The 11,003-nt window shown below is 42.8% G+C and overlaps 1 protein-coding gene across 5 annotated transcripts in view; it reads right to left on the minus strand.

Moving 5' to 3' along the window:
* Window positions 1-10,741, minus strand: part of LYSMD4 (LysM domain containing 4) — a 36,041-nt gene extending 25,300 nt beyond the window's left edge. Inside the window, exons 1-3 of one of the 5 annotated variants that reach the window (XM_022598882.3) lie at window positions 10,682-10,741; window positions 9,082-9,371; window positions 1-6,986 (exon numbers count right to left, since the gene is read on the minus strand). The exon at window positions 1-6,986 is cut by the window's left edge and continues 25,300 nt beyond it. In XM_022598882.3, coding sequence (XP_022454590.1) covers window positions 6,375-6,986; window positions 9,082-9,363 — 894 coding nt within the window. In that variant the 5' untranslated portion in view covers window positions 9,364-9,371; window positions 10,682-10,741 and the 3' untranslated portion in view covers window positions 1-6,374. The other 4 variants (XM_022598879.2, XM_022598878.2, XM_022598877.2 and 1 more) reach the window with 4 other exon arrangements.
* Window positions 10,742-11,003: the final 262 nt, after the last annotated feature.

The raw sequence follows: 11,003 nt of genomic DNA on the forward strand, positions 1-11,003 counted from the left end.
GTACAAAAGAGAAATTAAAAGAGAAACAGAAGTTTCTTGAGACAAACCAAAATGGAAACACAACATACCAAAATGTATGGGATGCAGGGAAAGTAGTTCTAGAGGGAAATTCATAGCAATAGACACCTACATTAAGAAATAAGAAAGAGCTCATATAAACCACCTAAATTTACTCCTCAAGGAACTAGAGAAAGAAAAGTAAATTAAGCTCAAAGTTAGTAGAAGGAAGGAAATAAACATTAGAGGAGATTAAATGAAATAGAGACTAAAAAGGTAATAAGAAACTAAGAGCTGTTTCTTTGAAAAGATAAACAAAATTGACAAATCTTTGGCTAGACTAACCAAGGAAAAAAGAAAGGACCCAAATCAATAAAACTACCAATGAAAAAGGAGACATTACAACTGATACAAAGATATATGAAGGATCATAAGAGGCTACTACGAACAATTATATGCCAACAAACCAGACAACCAAGAACAAATGGAAAAATTCTTAGAAACATACAACCTACCAAGACTGAATCAGGAAGAAATAGAAAATCTGAACAGACCAACTATTAGTAAGGAGATTAAATTAGTAATCAAAAACCTCCTAACACAGAAAAGCCCAGATGGCTTTTCTGGTGAATTTTACCAACCAATTAAAGGGGAATTAATGCCAATCCTTCTCAAACTATTCTCAAAAATCAAAGAGGGAAAACTCCCAAACTTATTTTACATGGCCAGCATAACCTGTCCTGAAAAGGACACTAAAAGAAAAGAAAACTACAGATCAGTGTTCCTGTTAATTACAGATGCAAAAATTCTCAATAAAATATTAGCAAACTAAATTCAGCAGCACATTAAAAGGATCATTTACCATGATCAAGTGGGATTTATTTCAGGGACTGAAAAATGTTTCAACATTCACAAATCAATGTGATACACCTCATTAATGAAATGGATAAAAATCATGTAATCATCTCGATAGATTCTGAAAAAGCATCTGACAAAATACAACATCTGTTCATGATAAAAACTCTTAACAAATTAGGTATAGAAGGAACATACCTCATAGAAAAAGATCATATATGACAAGCCCACAGATAATATCATGATCAATAGTGAAAAGCTTAAAGCTTTTCCTCTAAGGTCAGGAACAAGACAAGGGTGTCCACTCTCAAAACTCCTATTCAATATAGTACTGGAAATCCTACCCAGAGCAATCAGGCAAGAAAAAGAAATAAAAAGTATCAGAAGTGGAAAAGAAGAAATAAAAATGTCAATACAAAATTCTAAAGACTCCACCAAAAAACTGTTAGATTTAATGAACAAATTCAGTAAAGTTCCAAGATACAAAAGTAACAGTAGTGTTTCTATACACTGACAATGAATTATCTGAAAAAGAAATAAAGAAAATGATCCCATTTACAGTTGCATCAAACACAATAAAATACTTAGGAATAAATTTAACCAAGGACATGAAAGATCTCTACACTGAAAACTATCAAAACATCAATGAAAGAAACTGAAGTAGATACAAATAAATGCAACGCTATCCTGTGCTCATGAATTGGAAGATTTTAAAAATTTCCGTATTACTTAAAGCCATCTATAGATTCAATGCTATCCCTATCAAGATTCCAATGGCATTTTTTACAGAAGTAGAAAAAACAACACTAAAATTTATACAGAAGCACAAAAGACTCTGAATAGCCAAAGCAATCCTGAGAAAGAAGTACAAAGTGGGTAGCATCACATTTTCTGATTACAAGCTATATTATAAAGCTACAGTTATCAAAACAGTATGGTAGGGCTTCCCTGGTGGCGCAGTGGTTGAGAGTCCACCTGCCGATGTTCATGTCCCGGTCCAGGAAGATCCCACATGCCACGGAGCGGCTGGGCCCGTGAGCCACGGCCGCTGGGCCTGCGCGTCTGGAGCCTGTGCTCTGCAGCGGGAGAGGCCACAACAGTGAGAGGCCCACGTACCGCAAAAAAAAAAAAAAAAAGTATGGTAATGGCATTAAAACAGACACACACCAATGGAACAGAATCAAGAGCCCAGAAATAAACTCAGTGATATATAGTCAAGCAATATTTCACAAGGGAGCCAAGAATACTCAATGGAGAAAAGACAGTCTTTCCAATAAATACTGCTGGTAAAATTGAATATTCACATGCAAAAGAATGAAAGTAGATGCCTATCTTACACCACACACAAAACTTAACTTGAAATGGATTAAAGACTTGACTGTAAGACTAGAAATGATAAAACTCCTAGAAAATAATACAGGCAGTAAGCTCTATGATATCAGTCTTTGCAATGATTTTTTGGATATGACAAAGCACAAACAAAATAAAAAATAAACAAGTGGGACTACATCAAAAAAAAAGCTTCTGCACAGCAAATGAAACCATTAACAAAAATGAAAGGATAACCTACAAAATGGGAAAAAAAATATTTGTAAACCATATATCTGATAAGAGGTTAGTATCTAAAATATATAAACAACTTGCAACTCAACAGCAAAAAATAAATAAGTAAATAATAATAATCTAATTAAAAACGGGCAAAGGACCTGAATAGACATTTCTCCAATGAAGAAACATATGAAAGGCCAACAGGTACATGAAAAGCTGTCACCATCACTAACCATCAGGGAAATACAAACCAAAACCACAATGAGATACCACTTCACACCAATCAGAACATCTTAACATCAAAAGGACAAGAGATAATAAATGCTGACAAGGATGTGGAGAAAAGGGTACCCCTGTGTACTGTTGGTGAGATTATAGATTGGTACAGCCACTATGGTGAACAGTATGGAGGTTCCTCAAACAATTAAAAAACACAACTACAACATGATACAGCAATTCCACTTCTGGGAATATATCTGAAGTAAATGAAAACACTATGTCAAGGAGCTATCTGCACCTCCATGTTCATAGCAGCATTCGTTTACATGGAAACAACCTAAGTGTCCATCAAGGGATGAATGGATAAAGAAGTTGTGATACATACACACACACACACACACACACACACACACACAGATGTTATTCAGCCATAAAGAAGGTGGAAATCCTGGGACAACACAGACAGATCTTAAGGGCATTATGCTAAGTGAAATAAGTCAGTCAGAGAAAGACAAATACCGTATGATCTCATTTATATGTGAAACCTAAAAAAAAGAAAAAAACCAAACTCGTACAAAAAGAGATCAGATTTGTGGCTACCAGAGGCAGGGAGTGAGGTGGAGGGGAAATTGGAAGATGTGGTCAAAAGGTATAAACTTCCAGTTATAAGACAAATAAGTACTAGGGAAGTAATGTACAACATGATGACTATAGTTTACACTGTTATATGGTATACATCAAAGTTGTTAAGGGAATAAATCCTGAATTCTCATTACAAGGGAAAAAAATTTTTCTCTTTTTTTTTTTTGTATCTACGTGAGATGATGGATGTTAACTAAACTTGTGGTAATCATTTCACAGTGTATCTAAGTCAATTCATTATGCTGTACATCTTAAACTTATATAGTGCTGTATGTCAATTTTCTCTCAATAAAACTGGGAAAAAATGTTAAAATCCCCTTTATAAGCCATCATCTCAGGGCGCATAGCATTCTCCCTCAAACTCAGGCTTTCACAACTAATGCAGAGGCAATGTAAAGAACTAGATTGCTGAGGAGGGGCTGTGTCATGGCTGTGGCTGGGTAGTCCTGCTCTGGGTGACCCTGAGGCTTCTGCTTCGTTTCTGCAGCCTTGTCTCCCCAGAATAAAATGGGAGCATCATTTGTCTGAGGACAGATTCCCTAGGCTTTTGCAATATTAGGCACTACAGTTCAACAAAAAGGACTGAAGACTATCTAACAAATCTAATTATTCCTTTACAACATTAACTCCCAAAACACACTAAAAATGCAGTAAAATATATAGAAAATGAGCTCCATGGTATCTCTTATGTATACCTAAAACAATTTTAATATTTATTTATTATTTGGCTGCGTCAGGTCTTAGTTGCAGCACATGGGATCATTTCTGTGGTATGCAGGATCTTTTGTTGTGGCACATGGGCTCTTCTTTGCAGTGCCTGGGCTCAGCAGTTGCGGTGCACAGGCTCTCTAGTTGTGGCATGCGAGCTCCAGAGCATTCAGTGCGGTGTACAGGCTCTCTAGCTGTGGCGTATAGGCTCCAGAGCGTGTGGGCTCAGCAGTTGCAGCACACAGGCTTAATTGCCCCCCAGCATGTGGGATCTTAGTTCCCCAACCAGGGATCGTGTCCCCTGCATTTGAAGGCGGATTCTTAACCACTGGACCACCAAGGAAGTCTCCTTAATAAAAGTTTTAAAGTATGTTATGCAGACCAATCAGCAAGACTGTACTTGTTACTACCTGTTCTTCACCTGCTGGGGTAACCTTGGGCCCAAGCCCTGGACAGGCCTCACCCCTTGGACATGGACACTTCCATTTTCTCCAACATCATCCCACATCTTTTAACTCTGAATTACCAGCTCCCTTATTTAAAAGGAGGAATCAATTTTCCCTCACAGAAGAAATTATTTTATTCCATTTGAAAAAAAGTATACAGATATTCATTCTTTGCCTGGCAAAAGTCATTTTCTCATGAGAGTCTGAGTCCTGCCTGGTGAATTTAGTGGTGACAAATGGTTAGAGAAACCTGTGGCCCTCAGGGGCACAGTGCACACAAACGTTTGGCTGGAAAAGCATTTACATGATCAAAACATTTCCTGTAGCAAAGGCTGATAAGTTCATTTTATCCTGAAGACCATTTGCTTTTGAAGAAAACATTTAATTTTGAAGATAATTTAAATTTGCTAATTGAACCCAGGGCAACATAGTTTTTCACATAACTGAGAGGAGAATGAAACTGGAAGCCCATCTCGGGTACTTCTTCGCCACATTCCCCTCCTCTTACATGATGAGCTCTTTTAAATTGATCTCTAGGCTGAATGTGTCAAATGCCTTAAACCTGCCTAAAACCCAAGAGCAGCATGTTTTTCTCCCTGGAGACAGACCTCCCTAAGGCTGAGCCACCAGCCACCCTGGCCAATTTCCACTCCTTCAAAGGACCGAGGCAGGCTCCTGCCCTCACCCCATTCACCCTTGCTCCACCAGCAAGGTCTCAGAGGTCAACCCATGCCCTCCACGAGCCTCTGAACTTAGCACCACTGCTGCCTTGTCATAGAAGGAGACGGGCAAACCCCCAGGCCCCTCTTTTTATGGTCTTCCACAGCAAGGGTCACCTCTAGGCCCTCCATTAAGTGTTCAATATTTTAACATTATGAGCTACACTGTATTCACTCAAGGAAAAGTGACTGAGCCCCGTCCCTGTTCTGTGGCTCTAGAAGTCCTAAGGATGGAGTCAAGGAAGCAGCAGATAGCAAGCCCATTCTCCCTGTACCACTCTTCCAGACACATACAGGGGCCAGCAAAAGCTGGACTGATGACTGTTCAGCCTTAGAAGTGTCACATGTTGGGACCTCAGTGAGAGGCACTCATCCTTCTCCCTATACCTACTCCACTCCAGACACTGACCAGAAAGAGCTCCTTCCAAGAATGCTGACTTGGGGGCTCCAGTTAGCAATCACTGTGGAAATGCTCCTCAGGTGAAACAGGGCCATGGCCTCCAAATGTCCTGGCCAGGAAGTGCTTAAAACATGCCTGCGTGTCAGATTAAGGAGCTCTAAAATTACGAGGAACAGAACTGCTATTTATTCAGTATTATAGCAATTTAGATTTAGGGCTTTTTAAATTCTAGATATGACATTGCCTCAAAAAGGCTGTCTGAGGGGGCAAATGTGAAGCAGGGCTTATTACAATGTCATGTGTCACACTCTGAAACAGGGTGACAACCCATCGCTATTGCACAACACCTTTGTTGGGGGGGACACAAAACTTCATTTGTCAGAGCCAGTCACTCCTCCACAGCAGGCAGGGGACAAAGCAAACATCCAGACAACCAAAGCTGATACCAGGGGCTCCCATACTGCAGGTCCATCTGCCAAGGCCATTCATCTCCCTCCAAGCATGTCCAGCTTGGGGACCTACACAGTGCTATTGTGAAGACACTCATGGCCAGTCCACTAAACGCCTTCAAGGAACAGCATCTGTCATGTGTAAATGTCTCTCCTGCCGCTCCTCTTTAGATGTAGGAGGTTGAGGACGCTGGTGTTTTGGCTCCCGCAGCCTTGGATCAGGCGAGTCTATTCCCCATGATGACTGTGATTGACATGATGGTGGCTTCTGAAACGCGTCCATATGTCACAGAAAAAAAAATGCAGCACGCTAAGATATGGCCAATGTCGGCTGATGCACATTAGGAGCCCAAGTGCTAAAGCTGCCCTGATTCCTTAGAAACAACAAGAGCTAGTTCTTCCCGTGGGTGGTCTGACTGAACTGGCTGTCTGAAGAGGGGATGGTTGGCAATGGAATCGCTAATTTGGGGGATTGCCCTAGAACTGCACTCACTGCCATCGAGCCATTAGGGACAGCCGTTGTATTCAAGATACTAGGGATCTCACTAGTAGTTTGTATTTTAAAATAGACCAAATAAAACACTGGTAAAACAATTCCAATCAGAAGCATGATAAAAACAGCATTCCACCTCTGAATTCCACAGTCTGCACCGTTTGTAGGTATCTTCGGAGGAGTCGGAAGCAATGGCTGACTGGAGGTCTCTATGCAGCAACTTTCACTCAAAAAGATTTCTGACTGCACTGCATGCTCAATATTCTGGTCAATGCCCTTAAAGAAATCCGTCAGTGGGTTAGACGAGGCACCGGCACTGACAGCTGCTCTGTCTGGGTCTGGCTGCTCCTCGAAGGTCACTCTGGTCTCTGTAGATGAGCTCAGGAGGGGTCTGAGTTCTTTGTGGGTCTCTGTTAGGATCCCGTGGTTTTTCACTGGAATCTTAACAGATTTCAAAGCATATAAGTCTTGTTCTCTGATGAAGTTGTTGACTTTCTTGATATCTGCAACCTAGGGAAGCCATGAAGACAAACATCACGAAATGATGTAAAGCTCCTTAAAACTAATATCCAAAAAGTGGTGCTTAACCTTTCTGTGTGACGGTCCAAGCCCACACAGCTTAAGAATCTGATGAACACTGGAAAACTGTACCTACACACAAAATTTAGTTTAGGCTGAATAACTTCGTTTTTTTGGCTTTAACTCAGCCTTAATGTATAGCTTAATCATAAGATTTTTTTATAGACTTACAAGTTTGAACAACTCAAGATAGTTTTGGAAAAGACTTTGTTTAAAGTGTGCCTTCAACAAAATGCTTTTAGGTGAAACACATCATGGTAAAAGAAGGCTGTACCCTTTCTCCAATCAACTTTTGAGAAAACAGTGCCCCCAACTGGGTGACTCTCTCCTGCATCAGAACTTAATTTAGTAGCTGTAGTAGACATTAGCATTCAGCAAACACAAAGCCTCAGCCAGCTCTACAAACACTAGAACCTAGTTCACCTGTAACAACATTTTAAAAGGTGTGCCCTCATGATTATACGACGTTTTCTTTCCCAGAAGCACTGTATGGCCTATAAACTTATTTTTAAAATAAAAGCGACCTAGAGTTAATTCACTTCAAGGATTTCACAACACTTCTTTTCACTAGAAACATGCAGAGAATATGCATCAACTTGGAAACTATAGACTGAAATCTTCTATTCCAATATTAGGACTTGAGGAGAAAGGAACACGACTGTGAGTTTTAAAAAGTAACAAAGTTTACGACAAATTCCTCTCATAATCAAACCTTAATTTTTTTAAAAGTAGGGGGAACTATAAGTCAAAGATAGATCCTCCCTCAAGTTATTGTTTGAAAACTTACCAAAAGCATCAGAGATGGACTCTAAGGTTCTAACTCCTAAGTCCACTTAAACTAGAGTGTAAATACAGCCAACAGACTTTATTCAAATCAATCATCTTCATTATTTTCATTACTTAGCAAGTGCTTTTATCATTTAATTGAATTGGGGTGGTGGACGTTTTTAATTTATTATATCCTGAAACTTAAGGTGCCTTGAGATATTTTTGTTTTTGATCCTAATAAACTAACATTAAATTTATTTACTTCAAATAGGAAAACTAATCACTTCTTAGATACATTATATAGTCCTTTGGGATTTATTAAACATCACTGTTCCAAGAAGCCCACTGCATCTATTCAGGTCTTTGTAGGACAGGATTCAGTTTTCAACCCTTGCTCTATAAACCATATAGTATGTCTACAGAAGCTGATTATAAGAGTCAAATATAAATCTCAGTACAGTTTACAGACACTATGTGTCCCTGGAGACCAGTTTATTTCCCTGGGAAACAACACCTCCACACAACATGTTGAGTCATTTGATCCTTGTTAGGTAAATGACAGACCCTTCAAGGATGAAAAGATTTTTTTAAATAAGTAGCTTATATAGCCTTAGAGAAAGCCATAGTAGCAGCACAGTGCTAGCAAACTGAAATAGTTTCTATCTAGGAGAAAATGCAGCAATTCAATAAATACCTTCCTACTTACTTTGCCATTGTTAATCACGCTGAATGCTAAAAATATAATTAAAGAGAGAAACAGGGTTATATAGATACACAGCATACAAAGGATAGATCATGCAGTTCTAAAAGAGAGAAGGCAAAACTTTACCAATCAAATAAGCTAAAACCAGCAAGAAAGGTTTAGAAAAAGAAAAGTAGCAAAAAAATAAAACAAGCATACCAAAGAAATCTTGGATAAACTCTGCGTGGCATCTCTGGCCCCATTATGTCTTAAATAAAATGTGCTCAAAAGAAAAAGCTTTCAGAATTTCATTTTGGAGGGACAAGGAAGAGGTGCAGAGAGGGAACTGCCCTGTCACCTGAAATTCCTGACTAATTCCCTCTCTCTCTGAGGAAGGGAAGGTACTTCCACCTGCCTTCCATCTCTAGTTAGACAGAGGTATCCTTTACTCTAGAGCAGGCTTCTTCCAACCACCTCTGGGGTCAGAACGGGTCCCCACCCTTCAGTGAGCTCCTCTGTTCCTCTAAACACAGGGGCTGAAGGGCAGGTGGCGCCTTCACCTGTGGGGTTTCTTACTTTGCAGCCATACTGAAGAGCGAGCTTGTTGAGGCTGTCCTCCTGGGCCAGCTCCCGCTGCAGCAGCACCACGTCCCCTGCTCCTGGCTGGTGAGGGTGGTGGGCACCCTTCTTCTGGCGCTCCTTGCCCCGGGGCCGCAGAGCTACTTGGTGGGACTCTTCCTCAGAGGAGTCCCCGGAGTCCCCAACACCATTCTCAAACATGTAAATGTGGCTGGTCGGAGTCCTACAGACCATGGCTGGGCCTTGGAAGGTCTTGGCTAACACTTCCTTCTGCCTCATTTTCTTAACTGAAAACCAAACCCCAGGGTTAATTCCACACAAGGCATATTCACTCCTCTGTGGCTACACTGAAGATAAGTGTCTTCTTGTTGTTAGAGATGACTCCTTTCCCTAATATAAATACTCAACACATACCATCGGCACAAAAAATGTCAAAACGTGTTTACGCTGGCTGAGATGAAGGGAGAGAGAAAGGCAAATAAATACACTCTTTTTTTTCTAATTGCATACTTTTTACGCAGAAAACAAGAGAGTCCTCTTTCTTCTCCCCTTATTCCTCATCCATAGTAGCTATGTCTCCCCAAAACCCACATATGCAGATAAACAACTTCTCTTTTCGGTCCCAGAGTAGTAAAGAAGCAGCTGGGATCACTGCTATGAGAGGTAAAGACTGTTCCCAACTTCCTTCCTTGCACAGACCCTTTGTACAAAAAAATTCTTGCTCAACACTTCAAGCATTCCAAAGTAGCTTCACTTAAGATCAAGACTAAGGTCACTTACTTAGAAGAACTATGAGACTAAATAATCTTGATTTTGAAACGACTTGAATTATATAACATGTGAGGCAAGCTGGGGGAAGATTTCTGTCAAACTAAGAAATTCGTCCGGTTTCTCACAGGTCCCTTGGCCTTCAGAACCTCCCCGTGTCTGGTTATTTTCACTTCCCGACCAGTGCGGAAGGCACAATACAAGCCTTTCCCCTCTCCAAGTTGCTCGAATGAACTTCCAGAAATGAAATCTCCAACCCGGGAACGAAAGCTTCAAAAAGGGTTGGCTCCGGGTTTCTTCGGAGCCAGGAAGAGATGCGGCCCCCTCGGGACAGCGTGGCCACGGAGCGACCCCCCCCCCCGCCCCACCTCGCCCCAGCCCCCTCCCCGCACTCCGGGGGCTCCGCCGGCCCGGATGAGGGAGGGAGGAGGCGGCTCTCCGGGTGCCCGAGGGTCACCTGCGACGGCCCGAGCTCGGGCGGACCTTCCCGTCGGAGCTCAGCGCCTGCCAGGAGCCCCGGCGGCTCGCAGGCCTGTTTCCCTCGGAGCCCCTTCCGCGAAAGGGAGCTGACTATAAAAACCGAGAGCGGCCCGCCTCTATGCTTAAATGGGTGGGGCCCCAACAGTCCACAAAGGCACGACCTCCGACCTCTGACCTCCACCCCAGAAATCTCGGGGCAGTCCTCGACGGTCTGGGACGCTGCACCTCCAGCTGCAGGACGGTGACCTCAGAGACCCAGGAGTGGCGGCTCGCCACCCAGCCGACGAGCTGGGCGACGCCGCAGCACCGCAACAGGCCCACGCAATGCCCCCTCCCACAGGCCGGGTACCTCAGCGTCCGGGATCCGCCGAGACCGAGCGCAGCCGCCGCTGCTGCGCCTGCCGATTGGCTGCGGAAATCAGCAGGTTCCCGGGGGCGGGGACGGCGAGGCAGCCAATGAAATCAGCGGTGGGCAGGGACTGGGACGAGCCGGGCAGTGCTGAGAGGTCAGCACAGGACCTGCGGGGAGCGAGGCCCCGGGGGCGGGGCCGGGGCCGGGACCCTGGGTCTGGGGCGGGGCCTCAGCTCCTGGACTGACGCTCGCCCCACCCGCCTGCCTGCAGCTGCTGCACCGGCTAGTTCTGGCTCCAGTTTGTGCCTCTGCTCTCCCT

This window comes from Delphinapterus leucas, chromosome 2 (genome assembly GCF_059928025.1).
Source record: "Delphinapterus leucas isolate spDelLeu-1000000601 "Yukka" chromosome 2, BTC_Dleu_Yukka2, whole genome shotgun sequence".
In the NCBI taxonomy this organism is placed as follows: Eukaryota; Metazoa; Chordata; class Mammalia; order Artiodactyla; family Monodontidae; genus Delphinapterus; species Delphinapterus leucas.